The sequence below is a fragment of the Triplophysa rosa genome, linkage group LG2, assembly GCF_024868665.1.
Source record: "Triplophysa rosa linkage group LG2, Trosa_1v2, whole genome shotgun sequence".
In the NCBI taxonomy this organism is placed as follows: domain Eukaryota; kingdom Metazoa; phylum Chordata; class Actinopteri; order Cypriniformes; family Nemacheilidae; genus Triplophysa; species Triplophysa rosa.
Window position 1 is genome coordinate 29,941,642 of NC_079891.1, and position 22,429 is coordinate 29,964,070.

Below are 22,429 nucleotides of genomic sequence, written 5' to 3' on the forward strand. Positions count from 1 at the left end.
ATTAGCTTTCTTTTTTTCTGGTGTGCTTGGCTGTTGCCGAATCCCTCAAACAGTTTTAACATCTTAACAAATTAAGCATCACTTCAGTTTCGGTCAAGTGATTTTGGCAGGATGTTATAATTTAACAGATATATAATATGGACGTACACTGCTAATGACCTCATAAACATCACAGCCTCAAATCAATTACTGTGAAGCCTGTTTAAAACCAAATAGATAGCTTCTTCATTCCCGTAGGAAGTACACTAGCTATGACTGCACTTCCATAATTCCCCTGTGTCTGCCCAGTGGACTCGTAACTCACAACTAATAGACCCAACAAGACCATCCCAGGGGCTCTTTCCAGCTCTGGTAATAGCCTTTGACCTGACTTTCTTTGTTCTTCTAGCCCACATGACAGATCGGGAAGGCGTCAGTTAACCATTTTTTCCCGAACCCTATTTTTCTGAAAAAATGTTTTACAAAGAATTGTCATGTTTTTTTTTTTCAAATTTATTGTAGTTTTATTAATATTTTGAATATTTTTTATAAAAATAGAATTTGTTCATTTTAGTTTGTTTTTAGCAATTTTGTTTTTTATTTTTTGTTTACTTGTTTATTTTTTATGCTGCTATGTAAGATTATTTGATTAGATTTTTTATTTGGTTTCAGGTATAAATTTTAGTGCCTTACTTAAACTTATTTCAGTTTATTCCCAAGTTAACATTTCTACTTTTCATTTGGTTTACGTTTTAAAAAGATATTTAGGTCAATATTTTATTTGCTTAAAATAAACTGAAATGTTTTAATAGTTTTAGTTTTCTTTAGCTATAATAACCTTGCACCTAGCCACATCTAAATATTAATAGAATTTTAACGCACAACAGGAGGTTTTGAGCTTATGGGGTTGCATGCAATACTCCACATTCAGCGATATAATGGCAATGCATGTAATGTTGTGGTTTTGGTAGCCTATTATGTGTTATGTATATCACCCAGGCAAAATGTTGTTGGATTCCCTCACGTTGCGAGTTAACTGACATGCATTAGACTGTCAAACATGTATTTCCCATAAACAACTTAAAACAAAGCTTCCATCTGTGTGTGAGTGTGTGTTGAAAAATAGGCCTGACATAGCTGCTGGTGATGTGCTGTAATGACAGTGTTTTCTAATCAAATATGCAGCAATAGTTTCCCTCCAAATTATATGATGGCATGCTGTGTAATGTAACCAAATACACGCTTACACAGATGGAAGCGTCGCTTTGAGGTGTTTATAGGAAACGATGCCAGATTGTAGCTGAGATGCTGGATATCTGAGAAGACAATTGTCCAAAGTTGTCAGTGTTTACTAAACGCAAAAGTTTCTGCAGGCTTGTTCGCAGAATTCTACACGTTTGATCTGCTGAGAATCTCAAACAAATTGCCCCATTTTCTGAAAACCCTGAGGGTGTATGTGCGTCTTTTGACTTGTCTCAAGGAAGGGCTTTGTTTTTAGTTCATCTCCCAAAGAGGATATGTTGATGACGGTTTAGACCACTTATAATAATATCAGACATATTGAGGACGCACATGACTTATATTCCTATGCAAATGTTATGTAAATATGCCGCATATCAATTTCAGAAGTTTGAAATGCTTGGTTATACGTTCTCGTGGAAATCGCTGACCTTCTCCTTATGGTGAAGAGTCACATTTTTATTTTCATCGAAATAATGACTTTAATATTTTGCTCTAGTATTTCGTGCACAAGATCTTTGCTTTTATGGTATTTATGGTGTTTTCAAAGAGTGACAGCCCGGTTTTCATTTACTTTCAAAAGAGCAGTCTGAGAAGACTTCGTCGTAAATATCTCTCTTCATGTTGTGCAGAATAAAAGCAGGTTCAGAATTACATGAGCGAATGTTTTTTGTGTGTAGTCTATACCTTTAAGGATCTGTGTTAGTAACAAAATGATTGCAAGTTTGTTACTAAGAACCATGAACCAGCTACTAAGATCTCCTGTCAAGATTCGATCTTCTTTGCTTTAGTGTACCTTAAATCACATTGGATAAAAGCATCTGCTATGTGACTCATGTCTCAGGTTGGTAACTCTGTGAGTGTTTCATGGTCTGATAACAGCTGTTTTTATGCTAAGAAAGCATTTCGGGATATTTGGAGGTAGGCGAAACCATTTCCTGGAGAAGCCCGTAAATGAATGGATACTCTCGGATTGATTTAAGAGATTAGATTTAAGGTTAGAACCACACTTTTGATCTCGAATTCCCCTCTCTCTTACTTTATCCATTAATCTTTTTCTTTCTCATGTGTTCCTCTCTTGATCATTTGCAGGCTTTTAAGTCCCACGTTACGAATGCAAGGTGACAGGCAGTGATGAGCTATATGATCAATCACAATGGATCACATTTTGCTAAGATAAGTACTTTGAGGACAGAGAGAGAGAGAGAGGTTTATACCTCGTGGGTCTAATATCAGAAATCTGACTCTTCGTGTGGATTTTGAGAAATCACCTAAAGGGGAAGATTGACAGATGAAATTTTAAACTGATAGTGTACGCTCAAGAGTGCCACAAGGCCCGATGAGTGTTTCTAACCTCAGGCGGTGTCACATTTAGAAGCTGGAATCTGAATTTATCGCCTTCTGCAATAGAAATGCTCTAAATTCAAATTGAATTTCGCCGTAAACTGATTGGAGGAAAGGCGAGCTTGAAAGAGAAGCTAACTGGAACATTATAACAATGTGCGTGTGGGTACAAACTAGCTTTGAGTCCGAGCTGTTTTCTGTATTAAAGGAATACTTGACTTGTGACTATTATTTCATGCCATTCTAAACCTGAATCGTGTTTGATTTCTTTGGAATTTGGAAGGAAAAATGTCACAGTCACCACAGAGGGAGCATTAAATTGAAAATAATTTGAGTTTAAGAAGTGAGGGCACAATGCAAGACATGTGAAAGATGTAGCCACATTATTTTTTGGACAATAAATGTTCGGGATGACAATTGTCTCTTTTAATCTAGTACCAGTTTTATCAGATGAGACTTGGTGACACCATACGGGAGTTTAGACTCGCACATAAAAATCGTCACCATCGCCGTAAAAGTGAAGATGATCCTTTTGTGATATCATCTGTCAGTTTTAAAAAACCTCTTCTTCCGCCTGACCATTGCTCAGCAACCGGTGGACCAAATCTGCTTTTGCCTGTCAAGCAAATTGATTCTAGCTCTTCCAGCTGATGCCCACTGTTTGTTTCTCTCTCTCTCTCTCTCTGTACTCTCTTGCTCTCGCTCCCTTACCTTTTCTTTGCCCCTTTCTTTCTTTCTTTCTCTCTATCTCCCTCTATATCCTGATTCTCTCTCTCATCATCACGGCAGGGAGGCAAGTGCCAATCGCAAAGAAATTTGCGATCTGGGCCCGTGATGGGATTGGGGGATTGCGGCACCTGGCAGTGTTTTGCATTGTCAGCCAAATAATCTGTGATTTATCACTCCACAGACGAGTGAAGAGTGCATGAAGACACAGAACAGAAAGATGATGATATGAGTGGAGAAGAGAGACATACAAAAAAGATGACAGACTGTTGGTGGAGACAGGGAAGAGTGCAGAAACTGATCAGAACAGATGACATGAATAAAAATGTGTGAAGTTGTAAATACAGGATATATTTAAAAGTAATAAAAAAGATGTTTGAACACTTAAAAATATCATGGTACTACTTTTGTTTTTGCATATTTACCATAGTATTTGCATTTCCACGTGATAAAATCACTGAACCAGCACATTACTTTTTTAGAAGCATAAAGTAATCATTTAATTGTACATTTAATCATTTTATTGCGCTTAATGTTTAGGTTTTTTGATTAAGTAAGTGCATATATTTAATATTTTTACATTAAGGAAAAAACATCAAAGCAAAATTTATTTTGATTAATTTATTTTGTACTTTTTTCTGGTCATTTGTAGTTGGTGGCTGGTAGTTTGGTTTTAAAATTTTGGAATGCTTTTTTAATTTGATAACAGTATTAAATATTTAATCAAAATATTAAGGAATAATTTTGTTGAATAGTCTTGTTGGTAGACCTGAAACATTGAATTAGTTTGCACATTTAATAATTTTATTTCACTTAATGTTCAGACATTTTCACAAAAATATCAATTTTATATGGATTCTTCGCTTTTTGAGTGAGTGAGTGCATATGAATTTGGAAAAAACATCAAAACAAGCTAAATTTATTTTAATTTATTTTGTACGTTTTTCTGTTCACGTAGTTTGGTTTAAAGAGTTGGGAATACATTTTTATGTGATATCAGTATTAAATATTTAATCATAATTTAATCAATTAAGAAATAATTTTGTTGAATAGTCTTGTTGGTAGAATTGAAGTTAAGTTGGTATTCTTGAGTTAACTCAAGAAATAAAAAATAAACTCATGTCCTCAACTTGGTGTAATTCAGACCGGTGTGGCAGGACTCTGGGAAGCTAATAACACAAGGTCAGTGAATCCACATAATTTTTACATCTGTTTACCAAATGTCCCAATAAGGCTACAAATATTCATTTTAAGTATTCTGTTGTTGTTGGAGCACATATGTGAGTCAGCACTCTTTTCTTACAATCCACAATTTCTTGAGAGGTTTCTCTATTCATTTCTTTGTCCTGTCCTAAAGGTCCATATGGGCTTCTTGTTGAGTAATAATTTTCTTTTTATAGTGCTCCTTTCTGCAACAAAAGTCTGGCCTTCATCTCTCTCTGTCTCATTGCCCAGTCTCCTCTTTCTGTCCCTTTAAAATAGAGACAGAGATTAAATCGATTTTTCAGTGTCATCAAATCCATGGCTCAGCCCTTTGGCTTTGACGAAGGGAAGTGTTTATGCTGGTCTCTACCCCAAAGTCACAAAATAATATACCATCAGCCGCAGGACAGGAGGAATGGAGCAAGAGAGCGTGCCGGATAACGTCTTGGTTACGTATGTAACCTCAGTTCCCTTTCTGTCGGTCTCTAGTCGTTGTGTCGAACCGACAGAATGGGGTTTGATCTTGAGAACCTATCATCTCTGATTGTACTTTTAAAAGGCCAATGAAGTTGGCGAATGGCATGGCATGCCAGTCTCCGCCCCATACATATGGGTATAAAAAAGGAAGATGGCGTGCCCATTCATTCACCTTTGGGCTGAGGAACCTGAGAGGCATTCCCGGTGGCTGCAGCGGACGGCGAAGTGTTGTGGCATGAAGGACACAACGTCTCATTCCCTCCATCAGGGAACTGAGGTTACAGTCGTAACCAAGACGTTCCCTTTCTGTCGGTCTCTCAACTTTGTGTTGAACCGACAGAATGGGGTTCTTATACGAAATGCCACGGCGCTGCGTCACGAGTTCCAACAGAGCGACACTGACCGGCCTGGGCGAGTCACAAGTGAGCGCAACCGTGAATCGTAACCTTCCAGTGGTGTAGTAAGACATCAATGCGTGGATCACGATGAGAGGCTCTTACTAATGGCCGTACAGGTGGTGGCCTTTACTACTCTAGGGGCGAGATAGCCGCCCGACACCGTAAGGAACACTGGGAATCGCTACCCCCCAGTGAGGAAAGAAGCTCTCTTTGTGAGAAAGTGGGTGCCAGGCCCTGAAAATTGTCTGAGTGCGGCTCGACAGCGGTGGTGTGGCTGGAGCTGCGCCCGATGTCCTGGTCCTCCCTGGGCTGTCCCCGTCAGGGCCGCTTCTTCTTGTTCGGCTGCTGACGGGAGTAGATGTTTTCCTCCGTGAAGTCCTCCGCCTGCGGGGGGCCGCCTGAGAAGGGGGCGCCAGAGGAGCAGGGGCAACAGAGGAGCGGGGCTGCTGGGAAGCAGATGCCGTCCGGGACCTCGACGCCCTGCTGGGGACCGGGTCGCGGCAGGGTAGAATGTGCTTAATAGCCTCCGTCTGCTTCTTCACCGTCGAAAACTGTTGGGAGAAGTCTTCGACGGTGTCACCAAACAGCCCACCATGCGCGATGGGAGCATCGAGAAAGCAGACTTTCTCGGTGTCTCGCATCTGTGCAAGGTTTAGCCAAAGGTGTCTCTCCTGGACCACCAGAGTGGACATTGTTCGACCCACCACGCGCACCGTCACCTTGGTCGCCCGGAGAGCGAAGTTAGTGGCGGTGCACAGCTCCTGCATAACCGCTGAGTCATGCTTTCCCTCGTCCAGGTTCTTCAATGCCTTAGCTTGGTGGACCTGCAGGATGGCCATGGCATGAAGCGTGGAGGAGACTTGACCCGCAGCAGTGTAAGATTTCGACAGTGATGACGAAAAAGTAACATGCTTTGGAAGGGAGCCTTGGTCGGTCCGTCTGCGGGCACAGGTGCACCGCGACGGCACGCTCAACCTGGGGTACATCGACATATTCCTTAGCTGCCCCGCCGTCGAAGGAAGTCAGGGCGACCGAGCTCATCTGACGTGTACGCGCCGAAAAGGGGGTGTGCCAGGTCTTCGTTAGCTCTTCATGCACCTCCGGGAAAAAGGTACCGTATCCAGGTACCAAGAATTGAGCCGTGAGGGCTGCGGGGAAGGCAGTGCAGTGCACTGCAACCCGAGGCTCGCGCCGGCTCGGGAAAGCATGCCTGCCATCTCCGCGTCAGACTCGTCCTGGGCTCGACTGGCCGTAGCCGGGAGGTCCAGGGAATCCTCAGCGTCTGATGCCAGGAAGTCACCATCCAATGCCGTGACTGACACCTCGTCCTCTGTACGCTGTTGGGTAGATCCGCTATGGGACGGTCTACTGCCACCCATCAGAGACAGGGTAGGCTAGCATGATGGGGCATGGATGGTCCGCTGCACTTTCTGTGGCAGATTAACGTCCATGGGAGTCCCCATATCACCACCGCCGCTCGCCGCTGCGGACTGCTTGGCAGCCGCCACAGAACGGGAAGCAGACGATGTTGTGGCTGGGTCCAAAAAGAACACAGCCAACCGTGACCGCAATGCCTTGATCGGCATATGCTCGCAGTAAGTGCATGCCGTATCCACGAATGTTGCCTCAGCATGTTGGAGACCCAGCCATGTGATGCAGCTATCGTGCCTGTCAGGCTCGAGGACTAGCCAGCCACATCCAAGATTACAACGGCGAGACATGCCTGGTGGCAAGTGCACGCTGTGAGAAATTTGCTCTTTTAGGGAAATTTGCTCTAGTAGACACCCTCGGCTCGCTACCGAAACGCCCAGTGGAAATCGCACACACCAGGACGAAACTGCTGCTCTGCGTCGTAGAATCCAGTAGTTTTAAATCAAAGAAGAGCTCAGCTTGTAGCTCAGCAGGTTCCGAAGAACAAAAGGTGAATGAATGGGCATGCCATCTTCCTTTTTATACCCGTATATACGGGGGCGGAAACTGGCATGCCATGCCATTCGCCAACTTCATTGGCCTTTTAAATGTACAATCAGAGATGATAGGTTCTCAATATCAAACCCCATTCTGTCGGTTCGACACAACGTCGAGAGACCGACAGAAAGGGAACTGAGTGAACCAGGGGCCAGAATCATAAAATACTATAGCTCCAGTATCTTGCGCAATGTTAATCTATTTACAAAATCTATTTGCTATTTAGAAAATTGTATTTAACATGTATTTAAATATGCTGCTTATTTATTATATTTTTCATACTAAGACAGGTGTGACAGGGTTGACCAAATAACAACATGTTTACTCATGTCATGTTTCTGATGTGACCACATGCCACTTTACCCGCTGTGTTCCTGTTCCATTTCCCGACACAGTCATTTCTGCTGCTGAGAATGACAGGGGTGGAAGCTCTTAGAACAACACTCATGATCATCAGAAAGATGGTTGGAAAAGGTGCAAATTGCAAGAGCAGAGATGGAAGCAAAGGTAGAGAAATTGAGTGTGTCGTCCTTGCAGAGAATTGTGGGTAATTGCTATCTCAGAGGCTAATACACACACACACACACACACACACACACACACAACAACAACTTCAAGGCTTGTAGAAGGGTGTCTTGTATCAACTTTCACCCTGTGTGTTTGTGTGGCAGTACATTATCTGCTGTACATTATGTATCACCACAACATGTTTTATTATATTCTTTTCTCAGGGCTTGCAATAGTGTCAAAAAGTGAGTTTAAAGGCGCAGTTTTTGATTAACAGCGGCCACTAGCGTTGTATTATAGATTTGCCACGAATCGCTCAGTCCAAACACGACGGTGGCCACCACAGTACAAAAACATGTCGTTCTCATGTTGATTTTGCGGTCATTAGAAGGACTGTAGAAAGAGTGATGACTTATGTATTACATAAAATAAAAGGTTTGTGGATTTTAAGTTTAAAAATAAAAATAAATGTCAGGCAGGAGCTAGGACCTGTGTTAATATTATAAAGACTTTCGAGCAGAGACGCGTTAAGACCCTCGGTACTAAGGCTTTTAGCAGAGATACTCACAGATATCTATGGAGATACTTCGCAGCAGAGAGACGTTGGAGAGAAAGATCGTCTAAAAATCACCCCCGAGGATGCTTTGATTCGGATCAGTACGTGAGTAACATACTAACATACCAAGATATGTTGTAATATTAGCTGTGTGACGGAGCAGTTTTGAGCGTCATTGTTTATCTGGAACCGCTTTAATATTGTACTCGTCCAGATGCTTGAGAGAGAGAGCGCGTTGGAGCTGAAACTGGAGAGCGAGCGAGAGTGTGTTTTATTCTTTTACTGAATGATGAATAAACTTTCAGTTAATCTGCGGGTCACATGTGTTCCGCACCGGAGAGCACGATCCGTACAGATCACGGATCATCCCGCGATCCGTTTCACCATGATACCGCAGCGGAGAGGAAGAGAAAACGCGTGTTGTAGAGTTGTTTGTCCATTTAGGGCTGCTGTACAAAACATGGCGGCAAATTCAATGTATGTAGGGCCGCTCTGTATGTAGATATAAACAGCTTATTCTGAGGTATTACAAACTTAATGGTTCATTACGTAAGGTCTTTATACACCTCTGAAGAAATAGTTTTGTATATTATATTGCATTTCTGTCAATAGATCCTCCTAAAAATGCCGTATTGTTCCTTTAAGTTTGATAAAATGATACTTCTTTATTTCATATTTTCACTTTTATGTGCAATGAACAAATCACAGTGCATTTTATTTAGATTTGCATTTAAAATAATCTTTAGCATGGTAATCAGAGTCATTTTTTGTTAAAGCCACAATGTGGAATATTTAGACCGCTAGATGGCGCACTTTTGAAGCAACAACAAAAGGCGAAGCTAAATGACGTTATGTAGGAGAGTGGAATTATGGGACATGTCGTTTTCACCATCCAGAGGCGTATGGAGATCGCCCATCATGTTCACGGATGAGGTAATGAATGAATTTTATTTTGTCATCGTAATGAATTAGCTTTCAAGAGACGTGGAATGTAATGCTACGTTAGCCCGCGACTGATATTGGACTTTGTCAATCGATTTGGTAGTGTAATGCTAAACAGTTTTTCGTGTTTCAAACAGTCATACAGTCGTCGTTTAAAAAGTAATTTTGAACGAACCCACAGTATTTACAAGTAACGTTACTGGCTACATATTTTTGTGCGACATATACTGCATTTCATAGGGTAACTGCATTCATAACTATTCAAATAATCTGAGCATGAGTATTTCGTGTACAATAACATTTTCTTTGCTTACCTGTCTATTAAAACACATGCAAGAGCGGAGTGTCTGTCAAGTCCAAGTTGGTCGCGAAGCCCCCTCCATTTAGAAACGCCACGCCGATATTAATCCTTGTTTTATTTCTTTGTTTGTCCATAAGCCTCCTTGCCTCATTTGGCGTACGTTTACGCTTTTTTGGGTTTCCTTTACTCGCCAAAGAGTAATCGTTATCCATAATAACAGAACAACTGATGCCGTGTCCCAGATGCTGTATAACCACTTCTGCATTTGCGTGTTGCCTTAGTTTCTACAACCAGAAACTGAGGGTAGTGCGGAGAACTGGATATTAATTCACTGATATGTGACAAATACAAGGGAGACAAGGGACGGGCCATTCTTTTAAATAGGAATTTCTCTGGATTTGCACATTCTTGGGAACATTTGGGATAATGTAAGTACACAACTGCATGAAATATATCACACTGTGCAAGTGATTTTTGGATATTTCATGACAAAATTATTCCATATTGTGGCTTTAAATCCCTGTTGTGTATCTAGTTCTAAGTTTTTTAATGATTTGAAATTGTGTAGCATACATTGTTCAGTGGCATACATTAAAGAACTGAATATTTAGTGTATAACAAAATACACACATTAGTTGTACGACCGAAATGAATCAAGTCTGTTTCCTTAATCCCAGACAGATATTACAACTTGGTTTATTTTTCTCTCTCAAGGTTCGATCAAACTATAACTATATATAACACTAACTATATTAGTGTCCACACTAACGGACGTTAAGGGTAAACCCAGCTTTATGGATGTGACATTTTCAGTCAAATCTACAGCAACATCAAGCCTTTGCATATTGCATAAATTACTGTGTAAATACTTTTTTTGTTGTTAATATTTTCAGGTTTTTCAAATTGTAGTAACTGAAAAAGAAAAAGATTTCTTACCAATATATTGAATCATCTGTTTATATTTTACTAAACCCCTGATAATAGAGTCCAGACATCAGAAAAATATCATTCTATGCATGGGTTTTTCTATTAAAAGAGAGAAAAATGGATGTGACAAAAAAATTATTGGAAAAAAGACAACTAGTAGGATTTACTTCATTTGTTGTGTTCATTTGCTTAATTTTTTCACACAGTAAATGTGACCCTGGACCACAAAACCATCATAAGGGGTCAATTTTTCGAAATTGAGATTTATACATAATCTGGAAGATGAATAAATAATCTTACCATTGATGTATAGTTTTAGGGTAGGACAATATTTGGCCGAGAAACAACTATTTGAAAATCTGGAATCTGAGGGTGCAAAAAATGTAAATATTTAAAGGCAATTGCCTTTAAAGTTGTCAATCAGAGGCACTGTAGCAGGCCGTTGCGAAGAAAAAACAGGTTTGTTTTAACGCTCTATTGGCTTACTGCTGTAATAACTTTTGAGAGTAGATGAACCCGAAAGCAGAAATTCTAAACTTTACATTGATACCAAACTTGAGTGGGTAATTCCCAAAGAGTGAGCAGCATTGAGTGAAGTTTGTAGGCGTGTTTCTGTCATTTTTGTTCTCGATTTTGCTGCATCCACTCACAAAAATAACTTTTTTATATATTTACGGTAGGAAATTCACAAAATATCTTCATGGAACATGATCTTAATGATTAGGATGTTTTCGCACACAGTTTAGTTAAGTAATTCTACAAAAAAAAAACTGTGTGCAAAAATTAAGTTAATTTACAATTCAAGTTAACTTATAATCAATGCACTGTTGCACACCCGGCACAAATTGCACAAAATGCCTTTTTTGACATTCTTTAATTTGTTTTATTGAATATAGTTTCATTTTTATGTTGTATATATCTATATATTTTTCTGTCTCTTAAGTCTTGTTTTCTAACTATAGTTATGCAGCAGCCTACCAAGGCAAATTCCTCGTACATGTGAACGCATTGTACTTTGCAATAAACCATTCTGATTCTGAAAATGGTCCCCATTGATTTGCCCATAGTCATTTTTATCCCTACTATGGAAAGTCAATGGGGACCATTTTTTTGGTGAACTATTCCTTTAACACAAAAAATTAAGAAACTCAAAATAGATGTCTTTTTCAGTGTACAGTGGATTCTGTGAATTAAAATGTATAGAAACCAGCAGCAATTATACCAAAAAAATGCTTCACAGACCACAAAATAGTTATTTTCATGTGCCCATATATGAAGACTATGGACCTTTATGGACGTGACAATTCTCTTACCTGATTTTGGGAAACTATGCTTTAAAATATTTAAGAGGTTGACATCTGACCTATCAGTATGGTGAAAACCTTTGGTAAAAACGTAAGCCTAAGGTTTGCATTTGCATGTTATTGCCCAGTAGCGTTTATTTTCATGTTTCACATTTTTTATGTGTGAGCCCATTCAGTTCTTATACACAATTTGCAACGAATTAGGAGTAAGTCACTTGCCACATCAGTAAATAACCAACCTCTTTGTCTTCAGAATGGGATTAAAAAGTCTATTTACAATTGTATTCAGTTATAATGGTACAGTAGTTAACTGGGAGTATGAAAGAAATGTTGCAAAAATGACAGCATTGAACAAACCATGAAAGCTTCACAGTGTGAACCATATATGATCCGTGAACACACACGTTCATTTCAAACTTGAGCGTGCCCCTGCGGTGACCCTGAGCTGTAACTGCGAGATGTGACTGCTTCACGCTGCCTCAGTTCCCTTGTGTGTACCTGCGTGTGTGATTTGCCGCTAGCAAAATGATAGCGCTCCGCTTGGCGTGACAACGTCACAGACACAACCCATCATGTGTCAGAAAAGACGACCACTGAATACAGACCACCACCCATCATTATAGAGAGAGACGGGGGCAGAGGACAAATCCGAGAATTTAGTTTGGATTAAAAAAATTAGATGTAAAAAAACAAGCGGGTTGTTTATAGAACGAAAAAGAGGACCCTTCGAGTCTGTTTCCCCACTCTATAATTTTGTGAATAAGTGCAGTTAGCGCATGGGTATGTGAAGAAAAATCATAATTACAAACCTCACAAAATCACTGCCGTTCCATCTGACATTCCGTTTTTCTTTCTGCAGGTGTCTCTTGGCTGTGATGAGGTGTTGGTAAATGGAAAAGAAATGAGGGGGCGTGTCTCACTTCAAGTGAACTTCACCTACCTCTATTTGACCAGCCAATTAGAGCTCACCGTGTGGGTGCCGCGGTTACCTCTCCAGATTGATGTTTCTGACGTAGAACTTAGTCAAGTGAAAGGATGGAGGGTACCTATAATCACTAATAGAAGGTATGTGTGAGAGGGCAAGAGCTTTATATGTGCTTGTCTGTGCATTCTCATTTAATTCAATGTTTTTAAAGTATGTTTACAGGATCCTGAATGCTCTAAACGTCCAATAATTCACCATACAAAATAAAAAAATGTGGTTGGCCAATATCATGTTTGTCCTCATAGCAAATGAGCTCATTTAATGTATTCTGGATTTTTATATTCCTGTCCGTATTGCTTATTTTTTCCACTTCTGCTGAGTTTAGAAACATTCTCAGATGACACAGTGACCCATCAGACATTCAGAAACACTGGTCTTATTTACAAACCAATGAGGAGGACACGATTATTTTCATTAAAGCCAACAGAGATCCACTGTCTTTCTTTTTATGCTGTCATGTGGATATGTCTGTTTTTTTCACAAGCCAATTCTGTTTGTTGGCCTTCAGTCTGTCTGTTGGGCCCATTTTTCAATTTGGCCAATTTCTGTCTCTCTGCCCGTAACAACAAAACCACCGTTAGCACTAGGAAACACTCAAACACAGACACGCACGCACGCACACACACACACACACACACACACACACACACACACACACACACACACACCACGCAGTGTTTTCCCCAGGTGAACTGAAAATTTGAAGGCATCGCAGCCCCAGAAAGAGGGAAAAAATGTGGGAAAGAAAAAAGAGGAGAAATACACAAACAGTTTGCATCGTATCGCTGAAGTGGGCAAAACACTATGGACAATCATAATTGTTTGTTTAAAAATTCTTAAAGAGATCCCTGGAGATCCGCTGGCATTGACTATATAATTGTGAAATAAAAACAGTATAAATGTCATGATTTTCTTTATTATTAAAAGTTTATAAAAATTAAGACGTTTGTCAATTTTTTTTTAAAGGTCCAGTGTATGAAATTTAGTGGCATCCACTGATCTATATAAATTACTGGATTCCTCATGATGTCATTACACTGAAGCTACCGTGCCGCCATGTTGGTATTCCCAAACGTTCTATTAAATTAAAAGGAAGTTATCACATATTAATGATAAAACAGTAACTTACCAGTCCCCCTTTTTATGTCTAAAGTCTCACAGTAAATTCTTACAATGCAAATGTCTTAAGCATGCAAATGGTTAATTATTTAAAGTCAGGAATTTTCCCGTTTTATTAGATATAGAGTGAGTTACGTTCATTTTCATTACTGTAACGTTAACGTACATATCAGATCAGCAGACTCACGAGACACCTCAACATATGACAAATGTGCTTATTCTGAAATCTAAATACAGATAAATACACGCTGTATATGTTCTTTAAGTCATGAAGCTTTATTTTTAAAAAATTACACATGTGCCATTACAACAGTGTTCAATACACACTCACCTTCTATACATTGATTTCTATACGTCGCTATTCTGCCCAAAATAAACATAAACATTGGCAAAAAACATCAGAAATAACAACTAATTTAAACACACATGTGAACTAAAATTTTATCGCTCGCCTAATAATCTAAAGAACGGGTTATTTTAGATCGTCATTTTGACTGTAATTCAATGGCGCTCTCTGTCAATTGTCTCTGTCAAGCACCAGACATTATTTCACTTAGCTACAAATGTTTTGGTGGACACGTGTTAATTCATTAATTTATTGTTAGGCATATATCCTATTAGTCTCTTAGGTTTGGCACGTTGTATTGCATAAATGCATGAGAATGGAATCCAGAGGATTCCACAGCATTCCTACTTAATTTGCGTAGCTGTAATTCATAGGCGGGGATTATGCTAATTATAAATGAGTGTGCATGCACACGTTATTTACGAATGATTGGAATTCATTAACATACACACGTTTTACTATCAGATCTGACTTTTACGAAGTATTTGTGAATCCGGAGGAGAGTTTTCGGGAAGGTCAGTTTTACACGCAAATTACTCGGAATTTACTCATTTATTTACGAATGTTTCATGAATGAGGCCCAATGTATTTTATTGCAGCACCTTAGGCTATGTTCAAATTGGACTTCTTTTTTTAAGCTGCTAGCGTATGTTTTACATTATAATCCTATGGAGTAAACAGTGTTCTCAAAAAAGTCCTGAGCGTTTTTTTTAAACGCCAGCACCTGCATCTTTCTCTGCAGCTCAGAGTTGAAAGTTGAGTCTTTTGAAGTTGAAAAAAGTTTAACCCACATCAAGCACCCTTTTCACAGCTAACCAATGACAAGTGAGTTGCGAGACCTGTCGTTTCCATAACAACATGTGAGGAAGGTGATTGGTCGAGCCGGATCAAGCTCTAAAAAATAAAATGGTGGCCGAAACACCATTTGGAGCATAATTTTGTATAAAATTATAAATTAAATTTTCACTTTCAATAACTTTTGATTGCATTTCTAGCGAGAAATCAGTATTGTAGTTTTTAAATATGTGATTGGTTATTGCAAAGACGCTCTCCGTTTATAATTCAAATATACGTCCGTTACTCTTCCTATGAAGCCTGTCTGAATTTCTCTGTGCTGCCTTTGTGCACAAACGCTGCCTCCGAAGTCATTGCCAGCTCCTATTTGTAACCACAACACTGGAAGCTTTTTTTCTTAAAATAAAAAAAGTGCCATTGTCAACTTTTTCTTGTCAAAAAAGAAGTCAACATAGCCTTATACTGTATTACAGGAAAACTGTGTAGTTTTCATATAAAATCATATTTTAGTTCAGTTGAACTGTGCACACAACCGTTTGTCAACGACAAACAAAACAGCATCCGGCGTAGGTTAAAATAAGTGTTACATATTGGGGTTTTTAAAGGAATGAAAATATTTTATGTTTCTAATTACAAACTTAGTAGAAAGCAATTCAAACTTATTAAGGCATACAAGGCTCCATATATGTTGTATTTCTCATTACCTAATCATTTTTCTTTCATTCCAGGCCGACGCGTGACAGTGAGGATGATGAGGACGATGAGAGGAAGGGCAGGGGCTGTGCCTTGCAGTATCAGTTTGCTCAGGTGCGAGTTCTCACACACTTCGTAGCCGAACCAGCTGACCCTGGTGGGGAGCTTGTGCACATGCTGGGTTCTGATTGGTCAGCTGACATCACGGAGATGGTCCTAGACTTCCTAAAAGTGGAGGACACACGCATTGCTCGGCTGATTGATGGGAGGGTGCTGGTGGGACGAGATATGGGCATCACCACTATACAGGTATATATATATATATATATATATAATAAATATAGTGTGTCTGTATTTCTGTGTCAAGCTTCTTTACTTTGTAAACAATTCAAAATATTCAAAAGTACAACTCATAGTAAAAATAGAAGAAAAACGTCTGTGATGCACCAAAATTTTTATAGGAATAGGCTTGCCTAAACAATATTTTAGTGAGAGATTTTAGCGATCTGATAGAAGAGCGGCTCAGTTTCTAAATAACAGCACACTTTATTTAGACCACTCACCTTTGACAAATAAATATAGAACCTGAGAGATAGTAACACCTCACTTGTTAAACACGGCTGAAATATTTCCAGTGCCATCGCATGTGAGTGATAACAAGCTTGTTTGCCTACAGGTGTTGAAATCTCTGAGGTGCTGAATGCTCACTTCTGTGTGAAGTGTTGTGTTGACTCACAACCCCCCTGTGTTTATGTATACTTCCTTTTGTGTACTTGTGTGTCAGTCTCTATCGAAACGTCATCATGTGTTGCGTGTGTGATGAAGACCTGGGATTATTATTGGTTTGTGTCGTCAGAATGAGTTGTTAATAATGAAACATCTTGGAAGAGGTTGTGTTTAGAATCTCTCCCTGTCTTTTGGCTCTTGCCATCGGGTTGATTTCCTGTCATTTTTTTGTTCCTTGCTTTATTCCCCTCAGCACGGGGAATCCTCATGGTGTCAGTCAACAGTTTTTGTCCATGGTAACAGGAGATGGTGCTTGACGATGACATGTGATTCTGAGAGCTCTCTGTACACCTGTCATACTGTCTGTCTGTCATAGCAAAGCTATGTTGTAAAGTGTCAGTCTGGATCTCCTCGCCTTAGTGTTGCTTTTGTAAGGATGGAGGATGTTATATAATGGAAAGTGGGGTAAGGATTTTCAAAACATTTATATTTACATGTATATAAGGTGAATGGATGGACGGACCAATGGCTGGATGGACAAACAGACAGACAGACAGATAGAGACATGGATGTATAGATGGAGGGATGGACGTCAGACAGACAGACAGATGTCAGAATGAGCTGTTAAAAATGAAACGTCTTGGAAAAGGTTGTGTGTAGAATCTCAGACAGACGGACAGACAGACAGACAGAAAGAAGGATGTATGGATGGATGGTCGGACAGACACAGACATATGGCGCATTTCCACCGACATGACCTTGACAATTTGTCCCAGGAACTTTTTTCCCAGGAACATTATTCTCACCAGACCTGTTGCTGTCTGCGTTTCCATAGCGGTCTAAAGTACCGTGAAGATTAGGCAAATCTGTCTAGTGACGTAGGACTGCATGTGACGGCTCCTCCCAGTCCAGGAGGGGGTAATGTCGATCAACAATGACGTCACATAAAGCGACGGACACTTGTCAGTTTTTTGGGTGACAATGCCCAGCTTGTATAACAGACTCAATATTTTTAAGTATACCTTTTCTTTGCGGGTCATCGTTTCCAATTCCCGTTGGATTTCTTTCTCAGCAAAAACACTTAATCAAGCCTGGACCTCGTCGTCGGTCCATCTGTTGTATTTTTTATCCATTTCAAACTACACGCACCGCAACACACTTTTAAAAATGGTGGTTTATTTTTACCGGAACACGATGCAGCATGTAGAGTCAACCAATGAAAATGCACCGTGAACTCAACCAATCAGCTGGGGGAAAGTTCCCGTGGTGGAAACGCCCCAATATAGATAGATACATGGATAGACAGATAGGTGAATGGATGGATTGACAGACAGACAGACAGACAGACAGAAGGACAGACATATAGATCGATGGACAGACAGATGGATCTGATGCATAAACTATAGATCTGGGTAAAAATAGTTTGGATACAATGGCGTGAAAAATAAATATCTGTCATCTTTAAAGTCACCATGAAATGAAAGTTGCGATTGACTTCTTTTCCGTAACGTGACGTATAGCTGCGTGACACGGCTACTGAAATTAGAAAAATGTAGGGCGGAGCTTTATTTTGCCCTTCCCTTTTTGATTGGTTTCTTGTAAGTTGGGCCTGGAGGGGAGGGCTAAAAATGCCTGGCCATTGGACAGTCAGTAGAGTCCTACCTCTTTTTTGTTGCTGATGTCATGTGGTGAAGAGTTGTTGTTGAGAGGGGGAGAGGAGCTTAATGTTTTTGATTAAAGATCACAAATGCAAATTAATTTACAAAAAAGAATGGTGTCCACGGATAAATCATTTATAATAATCTCTGCAACACTGTGTGAAACACTTAGAATTTTCCTGTTTGATTTCATGGTGACTTTAAATCTCCTCACACAAAAAATCAAAAGTCAGTATCTGAGTAGTGTGAGGTTTCTATCACTGTGCATCCTGAGGGCATTTCTCTGTATTTCCCAGGTGATATCCCCTCTGTCTGACTCTATTTTGGCTGAAAAGACGGTCACAGTGCTGGATGATAAAGTGACTATTACTGATCTGGGAGTTCAGCTGGTAGGCTCTCTGAGTCTCTCTCTGCAGCCCAGTACCACCAACAACAGAGCCTTCTACATCACGACCACTGCTCAGGACCTGCTGCACACACCAAAACAAGTGAGCACCTCAACAATTAATTCACCTGCATGAATTAGCTAAAAAATATAGTGTTGATTGAAACTTTAGAACCTTTAAAGCTGTTTTGTGACCGTGTAAACTGTGAAAAGCGTTAAACAAAAAAACTTGAATTAAATTTCAAGAACCTGAAGTTGTGGCTGCTGTGAATTAGATGAGAGGAGGAACACTTAAAACTTGCGAAGCGACAACATCTGCAGCTTGTTGTTAGAGCTGCTGGTGTTCATTTACAGTACAGAAAGCAATACAGTTGAAAAACATGTAACAGGTGCAGGGAACCCTTGAGCTAAATAAACAAAATCCACGTGAAAGTTTTAATATTGTCACACTTCTGAATAAATATATGTACATTTTCATTAGAGCCTGTGGCTAATGAGAGAGATAGATACAAGAGAGAAAAACATTTCCGGAAAGCTAAGTAAAATGTAATAAAAGCTCATTCATACCTTTCAGGCGTCATTTTAATGCAGGCATTGTGTAGTGTACAAAAGCGACTTTAAAAAAAACTTTCTTAGCAGTAAACGGGTGAAGACCTCTATCGTGCTATCAAACAACACGTTTTTTTTACAAACATTAAAACCTGACATCAGCTGTACCATTTTTTTCTTCATGCTAATTTGTATGCTAATGCTATATGCTAACATGCTAACAGATCCCTTCCTCCTGAAAATCTTGAAGTACACTTCTAAAAATAAAGGTTTAAAAGGTTCTTCACAGCAATGCCATAAAGTAACCATTTTGGTATCACAAAGAACCATTCAGTCAAAGGTTCTTTAAAACAGTGGTTCTCAAACTTTTTCGTTGTAAGGCCTATACTTTGTCTAGGGTGGATCGCTTTGCGGCCCCCCAAACAAAGACTTTAATCTTAAACTTAAAATTTGTATTAAACCAATAACATATTCATTTGTACAATGCTGGTTGGTGGACTTAAATTCTACGCTATCAAACATCAGAAAAATATTATAAGTTTCTATATTTCATAAAATGCCATAAAATCTGTGGCCCTCCTGGATCCATCTTGACCACGGCCCCCAGTTTGAGAACCACTGCTTTAAAAGAACCATCTCTTTCTTACCTTCTGTAATCTGAAGGAAAAAAAATTGCCACAAAGAACCTTTTGTGAAACAGAAAGGTTCTTCGGATGTTAAAGGTTCTCTACGGAACCATTAAGACAAAAAGGTTCTTCTATGGCATTGTGAAGCACCTTTATTTTTAAGAGGGTACAGGTCTCTGCAGAACATGGAAAGGTGTTTCTCAATTACTATACGTTTCCAAACCAGGATAGGAATTTTCAAGCGTCCGCTCAAAAAAGGCCAGAAGCACATTCCTCAATTACTGGCCGTTTCCAAACAGCAATGGAAGAAAGCAGTTGGGAATCACCTACTTAATGTTTGAAAATTGAAATATGATATCTTAGTTTGAAAATGCCGAATGATTAAGAAATTCCCCTGTATGTTGTGCAGAGACCATAGTCTCAAAACGGTTGGGCCTTAATGATTGGCTCTTTTTACCGAAAGGTGGAATTTTCTTTGTTAGAGCAATTGTATTGAGCTTTGCACTTAAGTCATAGCCATAGTAAGGGAACTGTGGCATCTCATTAAAATCCTTGGGGGTGGATTCCCGGACAAGGATTAGTTTAAATCAGGACTAGGCCTTAGTTTAATTAGGATATTCAAGTCATTGTGAAAACATACTTTACAAAAAAACCATTACTGTGTGCATCTTGAGACAAAACAACTGCACTGATATATTTTAAGATGTGTCAGTGTAAGTTGTTTTTGATCAAGACACCTCTGACATTTAAGTTAGTCTAGGACTAGGCTTAAGGCTTGTCCAGGAAACCGCCCCATAGCCACATAAACAGTACAGATTAACATCAAATAATCTGTTAATATGCAAACACTCAAGAATTTCTGTGTTGCTCCATTAGCCCAGAGTCCCATCGTTAATTTTGCCCCCGTGTTCATTTTGGCAGGTGTTGTTAAAACTGAGTGGTGAATATCTCTAATATCCTTCTTCTCCCTACAGAGCTGTTTTGAATCATCTGATTAAAGTCTCAAAAATAGCAGCTCTGCTAAAAATCGAAACACTTGCCTTGCTTTCTGCCAGTGTTTTCCCACGCACAGGGCCCAAGGTTAAGTATGAGTGAATGAGAGTGGGTGGGAAGACACTGCAAGACTCTCATTTGGAGTTGTTGGCAATTGCGGATATTAAGAAAAACACTTTTTTTTGTCTCATTTGAAGAAGCTGCCAGAAACAGTGTGGCCATGTATCTGGAGCTTGTCTTTATGTATGATTTTCAATACAAAGTAAGTAATTGATCTGCAGTTTTTCATCTTTTGAATCGTGATTCAGGAATTTCAAAACATTCTGTACATCCTATATAATTATAATCTTATATATCTTATTTTTTCATTTTCCCTTCTTTTCTCTCGCTTATCAAGCATTTTGTTTTTAAATCTGTATGCTTATAAATGATTAAAGGGGTCAAATGACACGGCTAAAAGGAATATTATGGTTTGTTTTAGATGTAATGCAATGTGTATAAACGATTTAAGGTTCAAAAACGCTGTATTTTCCACATACCGTGCATGTTTGTATCTGCTCTTTGCCCCGCATCTCAAGATTTTTTACAAAGGTGTGCTATGATTGGCCGGTTAACCAGTGTGTAGTGATTGGTCAAATACTGCAAGCGTGTGACGGAAATGTAACGCCTCTTACCATATTTGGAACATCAAGTTCCAAAGCAGTTGTACCGACAGGTAAACCCACCTTACTTGCGTATACATTTGGGCGGTCTTGGTCAAATCATACCACGAACTGACGTAGATTTGTGGGAGTGTGGTTACACGAGGTGTTTCAGGCAGGTCTGGGTGAGCATTCGCTTTTAGATAGAATGCATCTTTTGTTCCGACACTTTAATTTTTGCAATTTTACGTGTCTAATACATGCATGGGCAACTTATAAACACACGAAAGACACAGAAAAACACATATTCGCGCCATATGACCCCTTTAAAATGTATTTGTTTAATTCAGGTTTTTTGTATTTATGCAATTCTGCCGCAAATATTTTTTTAGGAAAATATGAAATTGCATACTCTCTTAAAAGAACAGTGCTCACATAAGTAACTAAAGTTGCAACCCAGTCTCAAAGCAGTTTGTGACATTGTCACAAAATGTATTATCTATTATTTACATAATGGTCCCTAACATGTAACAAATGTATACAAACACCACGTTTTAATATATTAAAGCGTAAAGATAGTCAAAGATTTAGAAAAACGTGTATGAGTAATTGACGACTGAATGTTTATTTTTGAATGATTGAATTCTTCTATTAAATGAATGAATTAAAGTGGTGATGCACAATAAATTATCGGCCAGATCGGTATCGGGATAAATGGCCGTTTTTAATGTTATCGGTATCTGCAGATAATAAAATTTAGACCGATATATTATAGCCGATAAATTATTAATTTCCTCTGGTTGAACCACTTCAGCTACAGGCTGCTCACAATTAAAATCCAGTCCAGTACTTTCTTTCGGTCATGATCATTTACTTACTGCTTTAAGCAAAACATTGTTCATGTAGTATGTGGATATTTATGAATGTGTAAATAATAGAAACAAAAGCAGGTAGTTTGAAGCCTACAGCTGTCTGAATGCTTTCTGTCTTGAAACCTGTTAGACTTGTGGCTATTGAGAACACCTTTCTTGGTCTCCCCTGA

General features: G+C 39.3%; 1 protein-coding gene across 2 annotated transcripts in view; it reads left to right on the forward strand.

The window, feature by feature from the left end:
* The window catches only part of si:dkey-215k6.1 (transmembrane protein 132C), a 168,377-nt gene that overhangs the window by 140,786 nt on the left and 5,162 nt on the right, over positions 1 to 22,429 (forward strand). For both annotated transcript variants that reach the window (XM_057361482.1, XM_057361490.1), the window contains 3 exons: positions 12,731 to 12,936; positions 15,845 to 16,118; positions 18,490 to 18,681. In XM_057361482.1, the coding sequence (XP_057217465.1) occupies positions 12,731 to 12,936; positions 15,845 to 16,118; positions 18,490 to 18,681 (672 nt within the window). The remainder of the gene's footprint in view (positions 1 to 12,730; positions 12,937 to 15,844; positions 16,119 to 18,489; positions 18,682 to 22,429) is intronic.